Source organism: Schistocerca gregaria, chromosome 1 (assembly GCF_023897955.1).
Source record: "Schistocerca gregaria isolate iqSchGreg1 chromosome 1, iqSchGreg1.2, whole genome shotgun sequence".
NCBI classification, from domain to species: Eukaryota; Metazoa; Arthropoda; class Insecta; order Orthoptera; family Acrididae; genus Schistocerca; species Schistocerca gregaria.
This window is the reverse complement of record NC_064920.1, coordinates 879,900,049-879,925,597: the sequence shown is the minus strand read 5'-3', so window position 1 is coordinate 879,925,597 and position 25,549 is coordinate 879,900,049. Positions and strand designations below refer to the sequence as shown.

The 25,549-nt window shown below is 40.4% G+C and overlaps 1 protein-coding gene across 1 annotated transcript; it reads right to left on the bottom strand.

Annotated features, from left to right (window-relative positions):
- Positions 1–389: 389 nt before the first annotated feature.
- LOC126273458 (uncharacterized) lies at positions 390–3,853 on the bottom strand. Its single transcript, XM_049977020.1, has 4 exons — positions 3,817–3,853; positions 3,303–3,713; positions 3,026–3,233; positions 390–839 (listed from the first exon to the last, which is right to left on the bottom strand). Exons 2-4 carry the CDS (start codon positions 3,696–3,698, stop codon positions 496–498), a joined length of 948 nt encoding a protein of 315 aa, XP_049832977.1. The 5' UTR covers positions 3,699–3,713; positions 3,817–3,853; the 3' UTR covers positions 390–495.
- Between the last annotated feature and the right edge of the window lie 21,696 nt (positions 3,854–25,549).

The window sequence follows — 25,549 nt, the reverse complement described above, 5'->3', positions numbered from 1 at the left end:
CACAAACTCCAAAGCAGATTTCTGCCTCTCTTGTCCCTACGAGTTAGAGGTTTTGGCCGAAGAGTGGTATAACGTTTCATTGGAGACGGTATAATGTTATCCTAGTAATCCAAGTATTGCGCTAAATGGACAATTAACCCCTGACTAATTAATCATTCCCAAGCACAGGTGTTAATATTTTGCCTAACCCCTGTAGTTGACAAGTTTCACAGTAGATTGTCATCACCCCTAACTGTATACTCGCGTTTTAGCTCAACAGCTCTATTGTTAAGGAAAGCTTACAGTAACAAGTACTATTACCCGAATGTTAACTGCGCACCTTTTATACGTAATGTTGGTTTGAGCAAACATTTTACATTACTACATGGGTGTAAAGTAAGACACCTAGATGCGAATAGTTTGTTTTATTTCACCAATTAATAACTTTTGAAAGAGCAGCCTTGTAAACTATGTACATTTAACGAAAGTTTCGAATTACGGAAAGAAGTCTTGCGGTCACTGCCTCTGGTGCAGCGAGTGCGTGGACAGTGGGGGCTGTTCCGTCTCCGAGACCGTCAGCGCCGGGAGCTTGGCGAGTGACGCGCCGCTTGAAGACGGAGACTCCGAAGAGGCGGGGGTCGGCGCCTCTCTGAAGAAGCTGCTCACGAGCGGCGCCCGCGACAGCAGCCAGAAGGCAGCTCCCACCTGGAAGGCGGCCAGCGCCGCGGCGGCGCGAGCGCCCAGCCTCAACGCCTGACGCACGCTGCCCGCTGGGGGCGCTGACGTCGGGCTGGCGATGGTGGTCTGGGTCGGCGCCGCAGCTGCCGAAGAAGACGCCTCCGCCGCAGCTGTCTCCGCGTCTGAACAAGGAGACACGGAGTCACTCTAAGGTCGGCAAGCAGCGTCCTCGCAATGTTTCACTGCGAAGGCGGCTGCCTTCTGAACAACTTTGGAGTAAACATTGTTTCAGACATTTTAGCTCCCTTTTGCTTTGCGTACTGAAAAAAGGTCACAAAGTGCCAAAGGTATTGTACATGCAGTGACAAGTACCGTGGATCAAAAAGTCAGTATAAATTTGAAAACTTGATAAACCACGGAATAATGTACATAGAGGTAAAATTGACATACATGCTTTGAATGACATGGGGTTTTATTAAAAAAGCAAAAAGTCAATGTCTGACGGATGGAGCTTGACAGCAAAACTGCAACTGTGACGGGTTAGGGGTATGCCGATATGTTACAAAATCTCATTATCCCCAGCCTGGCTGATAAACACCTGTTAGAACGCACGATGTTTATGCAGGATGGCGCTCCACCCCATATTGCTAGACCCGTGAAAGATCTCTTGCGCACGTCGTTTGGTGATCGAGTGCTCAGCCGCTACTTCCATCATGCTTGACCTCCCAGATCCCCAGACGTCAGTCCGTGCGATTATTGGCTTTGGGGTTGCCAGAAGTCGCAAATATTGTCATCGACATTCCTAGGGATGCTGAAAGACAACATCCAACGCCAATGCCTCACCGTAACTCCGGACATGCTTTACAGTGCTGTTCACAACGTTATTCCTCGACTACAGCTATTCTTGAGGAAAGCTGGTGGGCATATTGAGTATTACCTGTCAAGAACACCATCTTTGCTTTGTCTTACTCTGTTATGCTAATTATTGTTATAATTAGATGAAACGCCATTTGTCGGACATTTTTGAAATTTTGTTCTTTTCGGTTCTAATAAAACCCCATGTCATTCCAGTCATGGGTGTCACATCGCACCTCTGTCTTCATTATTACGTGATTTACTCAGTCTTCAAATTTATACCGACTTTCTTGATCACCCAAGTATATAGAACTAAGGGCCAGATTACTTTAGTATGACTCGTCAACTTGAAAATTAATAGCTAGCAGTGACTAAGCCGAACATTCAATACTTTACGTCGCTTTTTTTTTATGTATACCAAATGTTCAACAGGTAAAGTAACCTGAATAGGAAGGAACGAGGTCCATATAACACTGATTATATGTATGCAGGTCATACAATCCTGCATTACTTGTAGATCACACAAAGTGCTACGCGTCATTAGCAGTGCTCCACCCGTACTGTTCTTCGTAATGAATAAAGTCTCGAAATCCTCAAGACTTTTTATATATAAATTACTCCACATGACTACAGGAACTAGAAATTCGATTAAATATTTCATTCTTACTCTCGGAAAGTACGATCACAACCGTAAGTTGAAGCATAAGCGGTGAAGACGCTACTAGGTAGGGCATAACCACCTATGCCGAGCTATCATGTACAGCAACAAAATCGGCAACTCCCTGCAAATCAGCAACCTTGACTGGATATGCCAGCTGCTATTAAAGCCGACCAGCTCGCACAAACCGCTACCCTACCGTGTTAATGCGATGTATCACCGATCTGACACTAGACGATGAACCCAGCTATTATAGGAATGATGCAGACCGAGAAGCCATCTTCGTTACCTAGCTGCAGCCGTCGAGTAACACCGCTCCACATCGAAGATAATGACCTGCATGATACCTGCTACTAGTAAAGCCTACCCTTGATGACTTGTCGCAGGCAGCAAGAAAACCGCTGCTGCACCTACAACCCGCCGCGACTGTCCAAGAGTCGCACCCTCCCTCCTTCCCTCGGCTATTGCTTTGGCACTTCCTGTTCTCTAGACCGTTACCCATTGTTCAACCTTCGACCCTACTTATCGCCAGATAAGCACGTATTAACGGTCAACCATAACCAGACACGTGCAAACAATAGTAACCATATCTTGCGAGATGTTACTCAGTGACAACGAATATGCAGAGATGGCATAAGATCGTAGCTATAGTAACAACATTTTTACATTTTTTTCCTTGGAAAAGAAAAAGCTGAATATTATTTACGTAGTACACAATGTTGTACGCAAGATTCTTCCAGAAAAATAAAGACTTTTCCAAGAATTTGTGGAAGATTCATACATAACTAGGAAGTCTTAAATCGGTTTCATTGTTTATTAACTGTTACCGCTAACAACTCAGCATGCTTAACTCACCAGATGCTACTTCAGCTTCTGCGCCGTTCAGTTTGTTCTCCAGTTTGTCCAGCCAGCTGTCCACGATGCTGATCACACTACTGTATTTATTAATTATCGTTTTAGCAACCCTATTGAGTTTCTTCCTGCCGAGTTCGCTTATAGCTTCGGTTTTATGTACTGCGGGTCGCACGATCTTCGTTATGTGTTGCGTGATAGCATCATACAGCTGCAAAAGAAAGATTCGTTATGCGGTATCCACATTACCATTTGCGAGTTCACATTTATTAACAGTTACCTTTTCTGGCGACTCCCTCACTGCGGGAAATTTCTTTTCTATTACTGCCATGCCTTTGCTAACCGCTTCGTCTGCGTACTGAATAATCGGCCGCCAGCTACTCACTTTGCTTTCTGCAAGTTTGAGAACCGAACCAACTACTTTTTCGGTCAAGTTAAGTGACCAGTTGATGATGCTGGCCTTTTGCTTTACAGAGCAATACGCGTCTTTGCTTTTCTGGACGGCGATTACCACCGCTGGCCAATGTTTCAGCAGCTGAGCTATCTTGTATGTCTGCTCTGGCGCCTTCCCAACTGCGGGAGACGGGGCCGGTGCAGTAGCAGGTAATGCCGTAACAGAGTTCTCAGGCTGGACTGGCCTGCCTTCTTCAGACTTGACAACGGTTGATTCGCACATGGTACCTTGCTAAAACTATTAATTAAAACAAACAATTACCACCGAAATATTATAAAAATCAGTTACTTATAATCAACACTATTCAACTTTACTATGAGAGCTGCGAACTTTCACATACCGGACTGTTAAGGAAACAGTGACCCTACCAGACTACATTCAGATTTGGCTCAGCCAGGAATATATAGCATTTGAGGCGCGCGTCATTGTGCGTTCAACGGTAGAGGGCGTGACTGTCTGTCGTGCCTGACTGTTAATAACATTACCGTTAGTTCTTTTATGCGTACATATATTTTCAAAACAAGTAGCAATATTTATTCAGCATCTAGATGCTTATAGGTGGATTCATCTAAATACAATACTTCAGTAGCATAATCCGCCCAACAAATTGTGCTTTGTGTAGCGATGTAGTGCCAATCGCCCGACTAAAGTTTGTCGTTCGCCACTGCGCGCGGGACTAAATGCTGTTCTAATACATACGACAGGGTGCAAGACGGATAAAATTTTAGAAAAAAGAGTTTCTGGAAAAATTTAAAGACTGCAGATGTTCGTAGAACACGTCATGCGAGGAGTATAGCAATATATATGCAACAAATGAAGCACTTTTTTCATTTTGAGTACGTAATGGTTTCGTGTGCCACATAGAGAGGACAAAAGTCCTCAGCCTTGTGTATTTAAGTTTATTGGTTTTATTTCCGATATTTAACGGAAATGAAATCTAAAAACCGAATCACCGATAGATTAGACCTTAGATTTCATTTCCGATACGTATAGGAAATAAGACCGAAATACATACAGTTGATGGACTCGTATTCATGAAACATAGTAGCTTCATTGTTAGAAATGTTACAAAAATCCAGGCTACATCTACATCTTCTACTACGAACAACAAAGTGTAGGACTATTTTTACAGTTCTAACAGTTGATAAATGTTTCATTTCTTATGTCTGTTTTTGTATTTACTAGACGATCTGCGCCTATACTTCTGTTGTCTTTCTTATTCTGATTCGAAATTTATTTATTAAACTTACAGGGGACTTCGTTTATTCTACATATTTAAACAAAACAATATGGTTTGTATACATATTTTATTAATTTTGCTTTGGACTGATGACCATAGATGTTAAGTCCAATAGTGCTCAGAGCCATTTAATCATTTATTTTGCTTTACTTTCCTCAAGAAACTGTAAACCACACTGCAGGTTTCAGGTGTCATTTTAGATCATAATTGTGGGCCTACAGCTGCCCTGAATTTGAGGTTCTCGTAACTTTCACCAATGGCTGGTACTGACAGCCTCTGCTTGCAAGCTTGCAGCCTCTTTCAGATCTGCACCGTATTCTTATTCGTTAAGAATGGTTTGGTGATTTTCCAACAGCTCCGGAAAGCACTTTTCATCCTTACTTAGAAGATTATGAAAATAATTAGCTGCCAGCTGCTTAAGTAACAGAAGGGGGGTGAATTTCTTTCCTTGCATTAGCCACTTTGCGCACAGCTTCTCTCGGCTTTCTTTTTTTCAATTTTTTGCTTCTAAAACAGCCAAGGCAAACCCCCATTTCTGTTTCTGTGTGAAACCAAGTGGCTTCTCATGGGACATAAACTCAATGAAATTAGAAAACAAATCACAACAGGACGGTGTTGTAATCGCCGAGTGCAGTCGGTTGGAATGTGTGTAAGCTGGGAGGAAATTGGTCGGTCGTTCGACCGATAAATTGGTGCGTGTGTAGAGGCCCGAAACGGTGACGCCATGGCACAACTGCTTGCTACACCAGCGCCACGTTCATGAGGTTTCTACCGGGAAACATTTACACTAATCAGTCAAACGCAAAGGTTCTACTCCTATGCATGTAGTTTTCCGGTAGAAATTTTGAGTGGTGCACGTTTGTTTTCGTTATACTGGAGATAAGTTTTTGAAAAACTGAAAGAACTTCAGAATTAATTTGTCATTACACCTTGCCTATATGTGTGTTTTGTTCCTGTTGGTTTTTATTCTCTCCACAGCAATTCTTCTGAAATAATGTAGCATTCGTAATGTAGATGCTTCGTTAATTATTATTCAATGTTGCTAAAGCTCTATTTGAAATGCGAAGATGTTAAACATAGCTAAATGTATACGTTTGTGCCACGTGAATGACGCTGGCTTATGTAATAGCGTAACGCCATCAAAAAATCGAAGTCCTTTCACTTTCCGTAACTGACCAACGTAGTCTACATAGTCGCGTGTAGGACACTTCACATTTCTCCCGAACAATAAATGTTTTATTTAATGTTTGGAGGAGGCATAAAATTAATGTTCTGCATAGAATATTAGCGAGTTTCGCGAAAATGTTTTCACCCATGTGATAACCACTTGTTTTGTCATGTTGAAAGCCGACATTTAGTGGTTGACTTGTAATTAAAATTCAATTAGTAAAATGCATTCAGGGCCTGCGTAAGGAATTGTTGTAGGTTCACACAAAATTCAGAGGCGTCCACACTGACGTTCTTCCGTCTCTCTGGCGGTGAGATGGTACGTCCTTACTTTTCGAACTGCTTTTTCGCGCATTACTGACAACCCAATACACTGCTAAGCAGGTGCCATATGCGTATGGCTATTTAATGGGCAGTGCTTATGATATACATGTATGTTGGACCTCTCTTAATGTAGAATAAGTAAGATATTTTGGAAACTTTGGTCTTTTTGCCACACGTGGGTGCATGGTTCTAGTGCATGATACTGAATACTTAACCTGTGGGCAGTGCAGTGCAAATGTAGTAACCCCGACACAGCGGGTAAGAATCTACAAATTTCTATTGCACGACATTAATTGAACCACGTTTAATAGTGTCTGCTGTATAGAACGAGAGGGGACATCGATTAACTTTAAGGAAAATTTAAACCCGTCAGTAGGTGAAGATTTGGGCTGGAATTTACCAAAATCTGAGTCAAGCTTCTTCGTAAAGTTGCTTTCTTTCCAGACAAGATAAAAAATTTAGCTTAATTCATACAGTCGTAGTGCATTCATTACTGTTCCTGTAGCTCACGTAGCTTCAGTTATTCACCCTTCTAGAACAATAGTGTTCCAAAGGCACTAAGCAGTTCATGCTCCTTAATCTAGCAATGATATGTCACGATACGGAATGCTTAAATATGTAGCAGAAAGTAACGGAACCTAGTTTTGTACTTGGTACCACAACTTAATATAAGGTGGATAGACTTTAGTGTACATACGTATTTAAGGTCGAAACCGGGTAGCTAATTCGAACAAATATGGCAAATCGGATATCACAGTAAGAGCAGATTCTGAGTGAGCACAAAAATTCCCCAGAGTAATTTTAGGACTAGGAACGATATATAATCAAATCGTGTTATTTTTGTAGCTACTGACATTACACCTGGAATGTGCAAAGAAAGATACGGTTGCAAATGAGCTCTTAGAATTGTAAGTAGGCTGTTTAGGTTTTTTTATTGGTAACGCCGCAGCCACGTAGCGCTCTGTATGAAAATCACTGGCTGTGCTGTGTGCAGTCTGTGGCTGGTTCGCATTGTTGTCTGCCATTGTAGCGTTGGGCAGCGGCAGCTGGATGCTAACAGCGCGTAGCGTTGCGCAGTTGGAGATGAGACGCCAGCAGTGGTGGATGTGGGGGGAGAGATGGCGGAGTTTTGAAATTTGTAAGACTGGATGTCATGAACTACTATATACATTATGACTATTGAGGTAAATACATTGTTTGTTCTCTATCAAAATCTTTCATTTGCTAACTATGCCTATCAGTAGTTAGTGCCTTCCGTAGTTTGAATCTTTTATTTAGCTGGCAGTAGTGGCGCTCGCCGTGTTGCAGTAGTTCGAGTAACAGATTTTTGTGAGGTAAGTGATTTGTGAAACGTATAGGTTAATGTTAGTCAGGGCCATTCTTTTGTAGGAATTATTAAAAGTCAGATTGCAGTGCGCAAAAAAAAAATATATTGTGTGTCAGTTTAAGCACAGTCTTGTATAATTTTTCAAAGGGGATGTTTCATATGTCGACCCTTAGCCGAGGATACCTCACTGGAATCTGATTTTTTTCTTGTTGTTTGTGTAATTAGTGTAGCTATCGTTCATTGCTAGCGCGTAATTGTAGAGAGAATCTCCTTTGTATTTGTAGTTTTTCATTGCTGTACAGTAAAACAGTTGTGGCATGCATGTAGATTTGCAGCAAGTATTTCGCAGCTGGGCTTGCAATTAACGAGATATTATTTTCAGTGCTATGTTAATGTGTTCTTATTTTTGCTCTTATGTGTTATCGTGTGAAATATTGTGACAATAATGGCGTGTGAAAAACGTAACACTAGGCTCCAAAGTAAACTGAGAAATAATAGTGACGACGAGCGTCGCTTATCAGCACCACTGTGTAGTGAATTAAGACATTCGAAGTAGTAATTTAGTAATTGTGCATAGGGAAATGGAGCGGGCGGCAAATAATGGTGTAGACAGTGAAACAGGTAGTGAACAGGGAACAATTATCGATCGATCGATCTGATTTTTTTCTTGTTGTTTGTGTAATTAGTGTAGCTATCGTTCATTGCTAGCGCGTAATTGTAGAGAGAATCTCCTTTGTATTTGTAGTTTTTCATTGCTGTACAGTAAAACAGTTGTGGCATGCATGTAGATTTGCAGCAAGTATTTCGCAGCTGGGCTTGCAATTAACGAGATATTATTTTCAGTGCTATGTTAATGTGTTCTTATTTTTGCTCTTATGTGTTATCGTGTGAAATATTGTGACAATAATGGCGTGTGAAAAACGTAACACTAGGCTCCAAAGTAAACTGAGAAATAATAGTGACGACGAGCGTCGCTTATCAGCACCACTGTGTAGTGAATTAAGACATTCGAAGTAGTAATTTAGTAATTGTGCATAGGGAAATGGAGCGGGCGGCAAATAATGGTGTAGACAGTGAAACAGGTAGTGAACAGGGAACAATTATCGATCGATCGGTCGGCAACAGCTCTCCTCAGGAATCCGAAATGACAGGACACAATATTGCAAATACTGTAGACTTAGGTTTCGGGTCCTCACTGTTTTCTCAAATGAGTCAAGACACATTTTCTGCTTGTCAAAATGTGAATGTTGCCGGTGAAAATGCACTGCCAAAAAGCATAGAGAAACAGATTCCAGACACTAATACATTATTATTGCAATTAATGCAACAAATGGAACAAAATCAGAAACAAATGGGACAAAAGCTTCAAAAGTTGGACACAATGGAACAAAATCTTCGGAAGTTAGACACCACACTTGAACAAGCACGTGAAGATTTAACTAATGCGTTACATAACATTGAATCGAAATGTCAAAGTCTGTAATGACATAAAATACAAATTTGTGAGCATTTTCAACCTATTTTTTCGCGGCATGAAAATGCACTACAGAATCACGAAGCAGCAATAAAAGAACTGCAAACTATTGTTCATGAATATCATGAGACCTTGCAAGCTAAAATTGACTCAGTTGCATCTACCGATTCGGTTACGCAACTTCCAAAAACTCAAAGGACACAGTAGATACGATTTCAACACAAATGGACACTCTGGAACTTGGTTCAGAAAAACACACAGAGGAAATAATTTCACTATCGGATAAAGTAGCCAAACTTTCAGTCCAGTTCACTAACTTATCTACAAACGTAGATGATCTGAATGACACAAAACATGTAGCCTTCACTGACACTGAAGAGTATGAACAAATTAAAAAATTCAAACAGAATCAAAATCAAATCAACACACAGTACAAAAGAGAAATGCGGTAAGTTCAAGATCAATTGGCTCAAGTAATAAAAGAATTACATATGTCAGGACACTCGCGCTCTAGTACGGGAAGAGGGACATAGAAACACAGAACAACCACAAAATAATAACACAGGACACTTCGGAAGTTATGAAAGAAATTGGCAAGGCGCATTGAATTTTGAGATGGAACCGCCGATACGACGTAACAATGACCGATATGCTACTCGCCGACACGATGATTTTGACTATAAGCTGTTCATTACTGCACGTAAATTCAAAACATTTAAGAATTCTGGCAACGACATTCATCCACAAGTGTGGCTCCATCAATTCTCTCGTTTTCCTCCCAACTGGTCATTAGAGCACTGATTAGAATTTATTTGTGGCTACTTGGAGAATGAACCAGCTGTAAGAATGCGATCGGTCATTTACTATTGTCACAGTGAAGGAGAATTTTATCATGCCTTCCTCTCAGCATATTGGTTTCAAGCTACACAAGACCTAGTAAAACATGGCATCATTATGATGAAACATTTCGAACAATCTGAATTTTCCAGTCTTGTGAAATATTTTGAAGACATGTTACATAAGAATCAGTATCTTTCAAACCCATACAGCCCCTCAGAACTCATCAGCATTTGCTTAATGAAATGGCCTGAACATTTACGACATATTTTGGCAGGACGTTGCAAAGAAGACATTAAAGCTTTTCAGGGACTGTTACAAGAACTGGAAATTGACACTGACAATCGCGGAACGCGAAAACAGGAGCACAACAATTACAGGTCACACCTGTCACAATTCCGCGTTGACAAATAATACACAAGGCTATTCGTACAACGTAAATAGTGACCAAAACAGACACCAACCATATGACAACCGTTGGCAGAGTAGTAATAATTACAGGGAAAGATCATCTCTCCGCGGTAGTGACTATTACAGAGACAATCAGAGAAACAGACAATATGGGAACCAAAATAATTATCAAGGGAGACAGAATAACTTTAGACGCAACCGTCCAGCGTGCAGTTACGATTCAGACAGAAATTCCCACCACGTGACCGACAAGAGAGAAAATATGGAATCTACCGACATGACGACAGACGATATGATCGTAACGACAGACCTGAATTGCAGCAGAACTGGCGGGAATCAGAGCAGGGCCCTCTCGACAAGGTGAATTTGTAGAAGTTAGGTCTCCAAATCCCAATAACGACGCGCGCCAACAAAGACACAATAGGCAATCACTCATACCGCTGGCAGCCTCAAAACGTACTTATGAAACTGACGACGCAGCTAGTAATTACGTTAAAATGGAAGACATTAGGGACATATTACTCCAGGAACACGACGTAAAACATAACAACATTGCATATCCTGTGATTCACATTAAGTAAATGACGTAAAATTTACGGCAGTACTTGACTCTGGCAGTCCCATTTCAGTAGTTAGGGAAACAGCCTTTAGCAAATGCAACAAATCGAACGATTGCCCCCACACTTCCGTTACGTAAGATTAAATTACAAGGTGCAGTCATTGGAAAAAGTGTAGATGTACGTCAACAAACCAACTTAGAATTCTTTTGTCAAAGCCACAGCTTCTCTATGAACTTTCTTATTGTTCCATTATTGTCGACGGAAATTATACTGGGAGTAGACTTTTTGAATGAATACAAAGCAATCTTAAACTTTCACGATGCTGAAATAAGTTTAGAGAAAAAAGGTAAGTCAATAGCTTTGAAATTTGAAGATTGGCTCTCAAACCATGACGAGGAAATTAATCGGCTTTACCTTCTGTCAGACAACAGTTCGGAATTTTCTACGGGACCAGACACTAACAATCACTCTACAAGTACTGACAGGGATGATATCGATGGCATATTTGAAACTAATGAGTTAATTCAGAATAAAATTCAAACAATTTAGAATTTTAATGACACTGATAGGAAGGACCTTTTTGAGATTTTACAAGCACATTCCACAGTTTTTACTCACCAAATAGGATCAATCAAGGGATTTCAATACCAATTTCGTGTTTGTGAGCATTCTAAATTTTGTGTTAGACCACACGTAATTTCAGCACATTATAGGGACCGTGTTAGAACAGAAATACAATCTCTGCTTGACGAGGGCATTGTTGAGCCTGCAGTAAACTCGTACAACAATCCATTACATGTTGCTGAGAAGAAAAATGGATCGATCAGGCTTGTCTTAGATTTGAGACAAATCAATACTATCATTATTCCTGAAACAGACAGGCCGCAAACGTTGGAAGAACTCCTTCAAAATTTTAATGGTGTAAAAGTGTTGTCTTCCATTGATCTCAGATCAAGATTTTATCAGATCGAACTTCATCCAGAATGTAGAAAATACACAGCTTTCCTTTGTTTCAGCGTTTATCAGTTTCGGAAACTTCCTTTTGGTTTGAACATTTCTTCGGCAGCATTCATTCGCGGGCTAAATTCCGTATTACCTGATTTCTTAAAACGTCAAATCACCTTATATGTGGATGATATTCTAATAGCAGAAGCCTCATGGGAACAACATAATCGCATCCTCAACAGTTTGTTACGTATTTTTGCAGAATCTGGAATTACAGTTAACTTGGAAAAGTCTGAATTCGGTGGGTCAAAGGTGAGGTTTTTGGGACATATTTCTTCTGAAGGCATTCAGCCTGATCCTGAAAAGTTAGAAGCAATCAGAGCCATTCCAGTTCCATCCACAAAAAAACAAGTCCGCAGTTTTCTAAGTCTCGTAAATTTTTACCGTCGTTTTCTGAATATGCAAATTCTAGTTATACCAAAACTTTCTCTCACTGGAACAAATACTATTTGGAACTGGGACGAACAAGCACAGTTGGAATTAAATTCTTTGAAAGAATCTCTACTTAACGCGGCAATACTAGCTCATCCAGATCTGTCACAAGATTTTTGCCTTAGCACGGATTCTTCTAAAGTCGGTCTTGGTGCCCATTTATTTCAAAACCACAGAAAATGACATTACTGTTCAGAAAACCATTGCTTTTGCTAGCCGAGTGCTAATAAAATCTGAAAAAAATTATTCCGTTACTGAATTAGAAGCTTTAGCTATCGTTTGGGCATTTAACAAATTCCGTTTCTTTCTTTCTGGTAAGCACATGAAAGTATACAGTGATCATCGAGCATTGCAATTTCTTATGTCTTCAAAATTAAATCGTGACAGGTTAAAACGTTGGGCATTGTTTCTGCAAGAATTCCACTTCACAATAGTCTACATTCCCGGCAAGGAGAACATTGTTGCGGACGCTCTGTCACGCGCACCTGCTGGGCTTGAGAAACGTAACACAGAAGGCAACCTCGAGAAAAATTTCAGTGTTCTTTACATTCAGAAAGTCGCCTTTGAAAACTTCATCGCCACATCTTTAAAGGACATTGCTCATGAACAAGATAAAGATCCGATTTGGAAAGACATCAAAATAAAATGGCATGAAAAGACACACGCACAGATTCGGCATTATTATCTGGTTAAAAACAACATACTGTTCAAACGCTGCACTGTTGATAAGCTATGGGTACTTTGCATTCCAGACGATTTCGTTAATAAGCTCATTTGGTACATTCATTTCAGCTATACACATTTTGGTCCACGAAAATGTTATCATATTCTTCGGACGACTTATTTTAACAATATGGAAAAGAGAATTCGAAGAGTCTTGTCTATTTGTAAACTTTGTCAAAAGGCGAAACCATCTACTGTCTCGCATCGTGCTCCATTGTTTCCTATCATGCCCTCTAAAAGAATTTGCTGCTGTTGATCTCTTGGGACCGCTTGTCAGAACATCTAATGGATTTTCGTACGTTCTAGTCGCTGTTGAACTTACTTCAAAATTTTTTTCTTTCACTGCATTACGTAAAGCCACTGGACAGTCTGTATCCAACGCCTTTGTTAAAAATTTCTTACGTGAAGTTGAACACGTTAGTAAAGTCATTTTAGATAACGGACCACAATTCAGATCTGCTGTTTGGTCACGCATGCTTCGTAACCATAAAATCAAATCTGTTTTTATTTCATTGTACTCACCACATTGTAACCTGTCTGAACGGATTATGAAAGAAATCAATAAGCTTTGCAGACTTTGTCACAGAAAGCATCAGCATTCGGACAGATATTTACACTTATTTCAAAACGTGCTGAATGAAATGCCTCATGACTCTACTGCTTTACCACCTGTTCTTGTACTGAAGAATAAAGAACCACCGAACAGAATCAGAGAGCTTGTACCTTTTCCGAATACACGTAAACTTCGACACAGACATAATTGATTTGGCTATTAAAAATATAAATTCTGCTGCAGACATAGGGAGAAAATTACACGGTAAAGCAAATGCAAAGAAATTATATATGGGTCAGAAAGTTCTCATTAAAGCTCATTCATTGTAACATAAGAAGAAACACTTGTCACAAATTCTTTCTAGTTTACAATGGACCTTACAGAATCCGACGTATACCACATGATAATTGCGTTGAAGTTGAAACTCTGCGTTCTAGGAAGAGTAAAGGTTTACACCACATTTCACATGTAAAACCGTTTATTGAAAGATAATCTGCTTTTTAACTTTGTCTTTGCCATAAAATGTTTCACTTCACGCTACTAGTACAATTTGTCAGACTTGGAATCTGTTAACATGCAACCATGTTTGAAGTTAAATACCCAGTCAAGAACCAAGAGAACCTATTTAAACAGAATTTACGAATGCATTGTTATAGTGAACAGACGTTAGTGTTATTGTGTGTGTACATTCTTGCTTGTTAGTTGCACGATTACGTAACGACTATAAGGCTGACGTACTTAGAACATTTACCAGTACTGCTAATGAGATTTTAATGCAACATTTTGGTTTACTTGAAAATACATTCTGGATTTAAAGTACTTTCTGAGAGATACCAGATGACTCAGTGATTAGTTTATGTGACACCTATACGATTTTATCACGACGCGACTAATGAGTGACAATTTACAATGTTGCTTTTGCACTGTATCTGTTTTATATCTGCACAGTTTTTCTGAATTATTCTGGAAAGTAAAACATGTTTTACTAGTAACTTTTGTGGTACAGCTACAATGAGACAGCCTTTTCTGTAGCACAATAATACGTACAGTACAGTACTTACTTCATCACGGCAATAAGTGTAATAACTAAGATATCTATACGCAAAGCATTTCACTTTCGTTTATCATGAGGTAAGTACATTGACTTCTGCAGAACTTGGCTTTCGGAGGACAATAACGACACTTTCACAGAGATTCTTACAGCAAGACGCACATTTAGCGCTACAGGGCACGCATTTGAGTGATTAAGTTGGTACTTAAACCATTTATTTTTCAACATATTTGAATTACAAAGAAAGTTTTCCGTGATACATTTCATTCCATTGCTGTAATCTGTAACACATGAGGGTATAATTACATTAATCCTCAGGGGGGTACACGCTTACTTTGTGTACCATGTGTATGGCAAGCACAAGGAGCCCTAGCTAATATGGTATTTGCTTATACAACTTTACACATCGGTACCATATTTCTCTTAACACATTAATTACACAGCTATCTGATCATTTAACTGGGAGAGACAAATTTTACTACATCAGTGACAGAGGTTTACGTAATTACACAGTTGGATTACTTCACACTTACGAAATTGTATTTTGTCTGTACTTTGCGAAATGTTCATATTTTTTCGGAACCATTGTGATACTATGAGAGCTTTGTATGATGTATTTGGTATGGGATCATGATTTTTAAAGTACGTTTGCGGCAGATGACACTTTTGACATGAGTAGATAATTTTTTTTAGGTTTTGAAATTGTTGCAGAAAGCTACGACATTTTTGAGATTTGGCTGAGGTGTTATGGTGGTGTTATTACGACGACGATGTGCATTATGCTTTTGAGGTATGCTTATGATCAATAAGCTGATGCTATATGAGGAATTTGATTATGCTATGTTTTTATTATGATGAAATATTAGTGTCGCCGCAAGATTGACGTGTAGACGAATATGTACATGTTTAATAAGGTAAGAAATAAGGAGTAGTGGTTAGGGACTCTGATTTATGAAAAGGATGTTGGAAACCGAGAATCGTACTTTGAGTTATGAAATGTGTGTGCATGATTGAACGTATTAAAACGCTGTCGAAAATTTTTTGGACACTGTTATATTTATAGGATTTTATTTTCTACACGTCTGTAACGCAAATTCTCAACCTGTGAAAATATTTTTACATGAGACCGTAACTGTAGCGGAAACTGCTGTCGTAAATATTTCGGTAAGAAAGGTAAGTGGCCGTGACGTAATGCGTTGTGAGCGGCCAGGTGTGCCAGCCGCCTTGAGAAAGTCATTAGTGTGTGCCTTTCGGAGGCACAGGTGGAGAAAAAAGGCCATTAACCTCGCAATTGACATTCCTTTGTAGAAAGCATCGGAAATACAACACGCCCTAACTTGAAAACATATTACACTGTGAAGCCCTTAATTTATATTTACTGAAATGAAATTATGAGAAAAATTTTATATCTATTGTCTTTCTAGCTGAGAGATTGCTCATTTTGTTTAATATCCAGTTTCTATCTGCACTGCAGCATTGGCTAAAATAAAATTTAATAGATGTACTAATATCGCTATTTTCTGTCTACAGATCCAGTAAACAGTAATTTTATGATCTACTTCCAAAAAAATGAGGGAGCACAAAAATACATTTCCCTTCACAGTAACTGCATACATAATTTTCTTTTCAAGTAGTTGGTAATTTATTTCATAGAATAAGTTTTTGTGGTGCACCACTTTAATTATATAGAAATTAAAATGTGAATATACATTTCCCTTACCTGCGTTGTTGTCTTTAGTGTACTATTTTTTCTGGGTTTGTCATGTTTAGGTATAAGTTATTACATTTATTGCTGCTTGCTTTGCTTACTTGCATTTTTTGTCATTGCTGTTTGTATTAATTGTTTTGTGCTGCTGCATTGCCTTGTCTCTTAGTTTAGCATCTGAGCTCAGTAGGTTTAAGTTAGCTTAAGAGGGGGTAGACTATATAAGAAACTGATGAATTGGAAGAAAAGCATTGAGAAGCTATAAGAAAATGGTTCGGCCAAAAAAAAGTAGTGTACAGTGGAGAAAAACTATAGTTGAAAGAGGGTGTGAACAGAATACTGAACGCATGCTTGGATAAGATTTTTTTTTTTGGCTGGAGCAAATGTTGAAATAAGAGGGATGATCTATGGAATGAAATTTTGGGTTGGGCTGCAGTACCAAATGTTACCCTGAAAACAAACCCTGTCCTTTCGTGTTATACCACTGTGTGTTCGTGTACACTTGTGTATTTATTTTCTTCCGGTCTCTGTGTACTGTTTCATAGAATTTTTTCTCTTCTAATACTAAGCTACATACACTATGATGAGGAATACTGTTATCCTCAAATATAATTTGCATTAATAACATCTTATTTACTTTGTAAAGATGTTCACACATTATTCTGTTTTGCTCTAATGCTCATGTGTGAAGTTGATGTTTCCAAAGTTATTCTGATCTTTTATGTATGTAGTTCTGTTGTAATTTTTGTAACACTGATGTGTTTGTTATTTCGATTCTTTTGTAAAGCCTGTATTACTGTAAATGTTATCTGTACTGTTATGTTCTTTAATGATATATTTTGTACCTTTGTTATTGTATTCTCATGTTATAAAATTGTAATTGACACCAGTTCATCAAATTAAGTAACTTGTAAATTACATTTCACTGCACATGTTTCTGTTGGTCATAGTATATGAACAATATGTGAGAAGTAGGGACTGATAGTGTTTGCATGTGTGTTAACAATTCAGCAAGGGACTGGATAATAGCATTGCTGGTTCTAAGGACATTTCAAACAAATTCCTTGTGAGTGGACAAGTGGTGGTTTATGGACTTGCTATATTCTCCGCAAGACTCTTCGAGGGTGATTGTGCACCTGCACAGTCACAACAGATAGCTGCTGGCTATCTCTACAAGGACTAAAGTGGGTCTACACCTTTGATGACTCAGCAATACCATTATTTCTACAAGAACTGCAGTGTGTCTGCACCTCTGGTGGCCCACCAATACAGTAATCTCTACCAGGACTACAATGGGTCTACTGTGTTGACCCACCTACCAATATTCTTCAAAACTTCGACTGACTCTGCTGTGGGTTTGCTCTGTTGTGGCCCATTACCTGTCTGCATGTCAAGAGTCAGCACTGTCTTTCCGTTGGAAGGACAACACTACTTCTTCAAGACTGCATGGAAATCCACTACTTCCATGTGCATTTTCTTTTACTACTCAGACTTTGAGAAAAACACTGCAATTTTACTTTGATGAATGATCAGGACTGTCCTTATACACTGTGAGAAAATTTTAGCTTTTGGCCAACACTGTATCGATAAGTGTGTGCAATTCATTTCTTTATTGTAATTATGAAAAAAATTTTCGAATCTGTATTGCCCACTGCCCAAAAAAATTTGTAAATTTCTTTGTGGGGAGCATGGGGGCTATGTAAGTAGGCTGTTCAGGTTTTTTATTGGTAACGCCGCCGCCACGTAGCGCTCTGTATGAAAATCACTGGCTGTGCTGTGTGCAGTCTGTGGCTGGTTCGCATTGTTGTCTGCCATTGTAGCGTTGGGCAGCGACAGCTGGATGCTAACAGCGCGTAGCGTTGCGCAGTTGGAGATGAGACGCCAGCAGTGGTGGATGTGGGGATAGAGATGGCGGAGTTTTGAAATTTGTAAGACTGGATGTCATGAACTGCTATATACATTATGACTATTGAGGTAAATACATTGTTTGTTCTCTATCAAAATCTTTCATTTGCTAACTATGCCTATCAGTAGTTAGTGCCTTCCGTAGTTTGAATCTTTTATTTAGCTGGCAGTAGTGGCGCTCGCCGTGTTGCAGTAGTTAGAGTAACGAAGATTTTTGTGAGGTAAGTGATTTGTGAAACGTATAGGTTAATGTTAGTCAGGGCCATTCTCTTTTAGGGATTACTGAAAGTAAGATTGCGTTGCGCAAAAAGTATTGTGTGTCAGTTTAAGCACAGTCTTGTATAATTTTTCTTAGGGGACGTTTCAGAATGTTTGTAGACTGTCAACCAAATTTCACGATATTCTCGTAAGGAGAAAAATAGATTTGTCCATGTGATATCCTTTTGAGTTATTTGGTCGCATAAATATATAAAATTTTGTGCCATTACATAGTTGACTTCCGAAATTACGTTTAAGAGTGGCAGGGCGCGTTTCGCTGCCTGTAAGTTGCGGTAGTTTGATTTTGAAATTTTCTTGTAATTTGATAATTTGCGCAAATTAAAGTTTCTCTGGACTGATCCGCAAATATGACCACGCAGCTACAACAGTTGCTTTTGATGCCATCTGAAAATCATTTATATTTTAATTAAATGTTGACAACGAGATATATTGCAAATTAGTAATGTCAACTTTTCAGCATTTGCAATATACGTATGTAAAAAACACGCTTACTCAGGAGGAATGGTCAACTTACAGGGGTATGACAGGAAACAGAGCCAAAAAATACAGTAAACATGAGAGCTAAAGTGCATACCTTAGGAGCAATGAACACTTGTTCATCTTCGCTACTGCTAAAAACATTTCTGTTGAACGCTGAAGGTATCCGTGGAACAGATTTCGACGGCGTCTGAGATGACGTTGGTGTGATGGCTCTGTCCGCCGTGGTCGTCACACTATACGTTTGCTCGATTTACTCTTGATTAACCCAATCGCTGGTTCCCAAGCCTTGCTAAGATTATAGCCACAGTCACGGTTTATGAGGTCGTCATTGGTGCGAATTTCGATGGCCTCTCTAACAACGCTGTCCCAGTATCTCGACGTCTGTACCAGAATCCTCGTGCTGTGACCGAACACAGTTCCCTCTGAGCAGCCATAGCGTACGGATCTCCGTGCCGGCACGTTCACAGGAGCTCAGTCCGTCAGTTCACCTGATGATGGCGACATGTTTGATCGCCGAAGTATTGTGCCCGTTGGACACTATAGACCGGCAGTACACCCGTGGATATTTTGATTATCAAATACGCCGGGAGAAACTCAAGAATCATATACCATCCTCATCACGAATCGTCAATGGTGTCCTCCTACAATCAAGAACAAAACGAAGAGTAGTTAGGTTTTCCTCTTTCTTCCATTTTTGTCTTTGTTCACAGATTGTTTTCGGATTAATAGTAATTTTCATCGTTATTTTTCTATATTTTACGATATTTCACTGCAATAATCACAACACATCGTCTTTATGGCTTTTATCAGTATTTTAGTTATTACTATTGTTTTAATATCGCTGCACTAGTTTCGCACATTTTTACAATGACGTATGGTCCTCCAAAATGTAGTAGTTATTTGTCCCTTAGCAAGCTACGAACACTACCCACAGCTTTAGATCTAGAGTCCATTTAAAGTTTGTATCATTACACTTCTCTCTTAATTAGGCAATAGCATTTTACTGGGGTAAGTTGTACTAAGTAACAAGTATTATCCCTCTAGTTACTTCAGTTACCTTTCATATTCTCCTATTTGACTTGCGTGTTATGTGTTACGAAGATAACGAAGTACATGGTTTTTTTTTTTAAAAAAAAGCCCCCCCTTTTCAGGTTTAGCCGAGAGTGGGAAAACAAGGGAAAAAACTACCCTAGGGCCTCAAACTACACACAAAACAAGCGTCTAATCTGCTTCCATACAAAGACAAATATTGTAGATTTCCATGAATTTAGTTGTTATAACAAGTAATTATTATAGAAGCGTTTCAGATTTACAATATACGTAGAAAATTGTTAGGGTGCCATCATAGAAATGGAAATTGTAGAAACAAAGTCGTTACTTATTTTCCATTACGAAAAGTTTGTCTCTTTCGTTGGTGGTGATCGGTCCGCAGCGAGATGAAGACGGAGTGCTGCTGTGGCGTTGAGACTGCAGTCGCCCACATGCTCTGCATTTTTGTCCATCAGCTAGACCGTTTGTGCGTCTCGTCAGCAGCAGTACAGTCGTGTACATGGAATAGCGCATTAGAATTCTCACTTGTACGCCCTACATCTGGAAAGAAGTTTTATTAGCACTTTTAATATTGTGTCCCCTTCCGTGTAGTTACTGTTCATGTACACTCCTGGAAATGGAAAAAAGAACACATTGACACCGGTGTGTCAGGCCCACCATACTTGCTCCGGACACTGCGAGAGGGCTGTACAAGCAATGATCACACGCACGGCACAGCGGACACACCAGGAACCGCGGTGTTGGCCGTCGAATGGCGCTAGCTGCGCAGCATTTGTGCACCGCCGCCGTCAGTGTCAGCCAGTTTGCCGTGGCATACGGAGCTCCATCGCAGTCTTTAACACTGGTAGCATGCCGCGACAGCGTGGACGTGAACCGTGTGTGCAGTTGACTGAGTGAGGGCGTATAGTGGGCATGCGAGAGGTCGGGTGGACGTACCGCCGAATTGCTCAACACGTGGGGCGTGAGGTCTCCACAGTACATCGATGTTGTCGCCAGTGGTCGGCGGAAGGTGCACGTGCCCGTCGACCTGGGACCGGACCGCAGCGACGCACAGATGCACGCCAAGACCGTAGGATCCTACGCAATGCCGTAGGGGACCGCACCGCCACTTCCCAGCAAATTAGGGACACTGTTGCTCCTGGGGTATCGGCGAGGACCATTCGCAACCGTCTCCATGAAGCTGGGCTACGGTCCCGCACACCGTTAGTCCGTCTTCCGCTCACGCCCCAACATCGTGCAGCCCGCCTCCAGTGGTGTCGCGACAGGCGTGAATGGAGGGACGAATGGAGACGTGTCGTCTTCAGCGATGAGAATCGCTTCTGCCTTGGTGCCAATGATGGTCGTATGCGTGTTTGGCGCCGTGCAGGTGAGCGCCACAATCAGGACTGCATACGACCGAGGCACACAGGGCCAACACCCGGCATCATGGTGTGGGGAGCGATCTCCTACAGTGGCCGTACACCTCTGGTGATCGTCGAGGGGACACTGAATAGTGCACGGTACATCCAAACCGTCATCGAACCCATCGTTCTACCATTCCTAGATCGGCAAGGGAACTTGATGTTCCAACAGGACAATGCACGTCCGCATGTATCCCGTGCCACCCAACGTGCTCTAGAAGGTGTAAGTCAACTACCCTGGCTAGCAAGATCTCCGGATCTGTCCCCCATTGAGCATGTTTGGGACTGGATGAAGCGTCGTCTCACGCGGTCTGCACGTCCAGCACGAATGCTGGTCCAACTGAGGCGCCAGGTGGAAATGGCATGGCAAGCCGTTCCACAGGACTACATCCAGCATCTCTACGATCGTCTCCATGGGAGAATAGCAGACTGCATTGCTGCGAAAGGTGGATATACACTGTACTAGTGCCGACATTGTGCATGCTCTGTTGCCTGTGTCTATGTGCCTGTGGTTCTGTCAGTGTGATCGTGATGTATCTGACCCCAGGAATGTGTCAATAAAGTTTCCCCTTCCTGGGACAATGAATTCACGGTGTTCTTATTTCAATTTCCAAGAGTGTATGTTTGTGAACTTATTTAGTTCGTCCAGGTCTTTTCGTCTACACGTAACTTGACTATTTAAAAGTGTAGCAATCTTTCTCCATATTGCACACAGTACAACTTAAGAAAGTGGGTACATTCCGCACACACGCACTGTGGTGGGTAGCCATGTTTGTTTCCTATGCGTATTTCACCAGTCTGTGTTGACACACAACGTATGTGGTTGGCTACACCGTCACTGAAGTCTATGGCAACGTGAAGTGATTTGTATCACTGATCCAGATCCACCACATCAGATGATGCACTTCTTTTTCCGAAAATTGTCATATATTAATACAGTTATATAACACCATTCGTTTTACAGATCGCTACAGTGTCGTTTGAAACAGCAACAGTCCTTTCACAAAATATAGTAGTCCGCAGAGAAGTGTTTTTCACAGAATGAAACTGCAATCATTTAATAATGACAATAAAGTGAAGTTTGTTTATTGGCAACTCAACGTCACACACAATAAACATCCTTCGGAGTGTCTCGCAAAAGCATCAGTTAAATAGTCATCCGGATGAGCCAACGGTTCAGGTTTACAATGTTGGTGCCCAGATTATTAACTGATATATCCTTCGTTTTTTGTTTAGTCATTTATTCATGGTGTGTAGGACATTATTACAAGTACAACCAGCTACCAGTCCCTAACAGAGCGGTCGCTAAACATTATTTCAAATTCTTACAATTTCCCAAGATGGGATTCTATGTAACTTTGGAATAGTATCATGTAATCCAGATTGGTAACATGTTCCCCCCTGTGGTGCATGCCATATTTATTCACCCAAGGTGCACCTCTTCACACTTACATTCTAGATATATTTACAAAGAACATAAAATAGTAATTGCAAAAAAACTCTTTAACTGAAATTGCAAACTTTATAGAAATAAATTTGGCCTTCAAATGGTCTTAGGTTTTTTTCATTAACTATCTTAACTACATTTGCCAGAAAAAGCTTGTAAGTCCTGATGACTTCCTTCTTGTCATTATCAGTTAACTCTAACTCCATGAAATTATTTCTTCCAGAAACAATGCTTTGACTTTGTAGTCAATGATATATACTAGTACACACATATTATGCTGCACTTGCATACATTTTTATATATACACAGTAATTGTAAAAACAAATGAGATACACAATAATTGTTAAAAACACAAATGCAATATATATTATAATCCTATAAACACCAATGAAATTTTCATCCTTAATTAAAAATAAGTAGCCCCCCCCCAGCATATCAAGCTGGTTCTCTATATTTCTTATAAATGGTTTTAAATCCTTGTGAGGATAGACTCCTTTTATTTTTTTATTGTCTATTGTGCCCAACAGATAACTTTCATGGTGTGGTAGTCAACAATTTTAAAGGGCCCTGTGTACAAAATTGACGACTTTGGGTGATTCTGTACTAGTGCTAGATCGCCGGCATTGCATTTTTGCACAACGCAAAGTTTCTTCCTATGACGGTTTTTTCTAAACTCTGCCTGCCTTTGCAGTGTGGTATGAGCTTCTGTCAGCCTATCCTCCCGAGATAATTCGTCATTAATTTTAGGCAAAGGCTGCATCGACTCATTTTCTTCTTCTTGGTCAAACATTAGTTCAAAAGGAGTTGCTCCCGTGGAGTCATGAGGCAAATTGTTATAGATATCTTCAAATACATGTACATAGTCAATCCATTTGGTTTGTTGACTAGGTAAATACGTTCTCATAAAGCGATTTAATTCCCGAAAGGTCCTTCTACGGGATCCGCACTGGGATCCCGTAAAAAATATGCTTAATTCCATGCTATTTAGTGAAATCTTTCAATTTGCTCCTCTACGTTCTCCGGAGGAGTACGTACAGACAATATAATTTCATTTATTCCCCGGGCGTCCAATAATAATTACAAGCTGCCGTCAGCCTTCTGAACCGGAAGCAAGGGGTTGTTACAAGGTGACAGCGAGGTTTCTATGACCCCCATTCTAATATCATATTTGTTTTTTTTGCAGACAACTCCTTTCTTTGAGTGAGGAACGGAATATGTGCCGCGACAAAACGTTTTGTGCTCCTTGACCTGCATATCATAGACGTAACCTTTTTTAATGCCGGACTTCGCCGAAGCTGGCCGGTGTGGCTGAGCGGTTCTAGGCGCTTCAGTCTGGAACCGCGCGACCGCTGCGGTCGCAGGTTCGAATCCTGCCTCAGGCATGGATGTGTGTGATGGCCTTAGGAGAGTTAGGTTTAAGTAGTTCTAAGTTGTAGGGGACTGATGACCTCAGATGTTAAGTCCCATAGTGCTCAGAGCCATTTCAACCATTTGAGCTCCGCAGAAAACACAGGTGCATATTGTGTTAGTGTGTTTCAACTGCTGCTGTTGATTAGAGTTCAAATATTCTAATTCGTCAGCTTTACTTTCAAATTTTTTTATGATGTCTTTTAATTCTTCATGAGTGTCTTAAATATTAGTGTGACCAACAAATGGTTCTTCTCCCTTTAAAAACAAAATTTGCGGCTCCTCATAATTTATAGTGAGACTCCCATATTCCATCCTGTCACCGACCGTGATCGTAGCAAGGTCCAGAGTTATTTGCCATTGACGAAAGTTAGGGAAGCTCGAGCCAAGTCTACAATCGCGGACCTGTCTCGTAAAAAATCTAAACCCAGGACACATGAGACTGAAAGATGCTTTACTACCAGGAACGAGCATTTTATGACTTCATTTCCCACGGTTACCTCCGCCTGTACCTGAAACTTTATATTTTAATTTTTCCCTTTTATCGCACCGTGAATTCGACAATTCTGCATCGGAAGACGTGGCAATGTTTTCACCGCAACAATATATCCATACAGTTCCTCACTCATGACCGACATCGATGCACCAGTATCGATAATCACATTTACCGGTACGTTGTTAATTGTCGCCTGAATCGCAGCTTGTACACTCTCTTTACATCTGACGAATTGCCTCTAAGGTTCCCTTGAGAGTTCGTCTCGTATATCCATGCCATCGTTGTATCGTAGCATGGTTGTCTGTGCCCTGATTCCGCCCCCACTTAACTTCCTATCGACCGAGAATGGGGGACTTACGCTGGTCGCTGAGCGTTTAACGCTGTGCGGAGTCATGGTTGTTGCTCCGTCACGTGCTCTACTATATGTACATTTTGACTACTGTTTATTACCGTTTACACTTTGATCACGATTGCCACTATTCTGTGGACTATTCTTTTTGTAGTTCCCATTTTTATAATTATTTCCGTTATTCGGTTGCCCATTCTTCCGTGGGCTTCCAAAACCTTGCCAGTTTTGTTGTTGGAGGCACTATTCGTTTCTCCTACTGTTTGCTAGCGTCTTCCTGAAATAAATCCAGGGAATCAATCATTGACATGAATGCTTCAAAGTCCAGTACCTTGTCATACTCAGGTACCTTTCGAAATATTTACGTAACGAACCTTTCTTAACGGTATACAACTCTGGATTATAGACCGGTTTTCTTATTCTTTCTTGAGTACTCAAGGACCAGAATTTATTA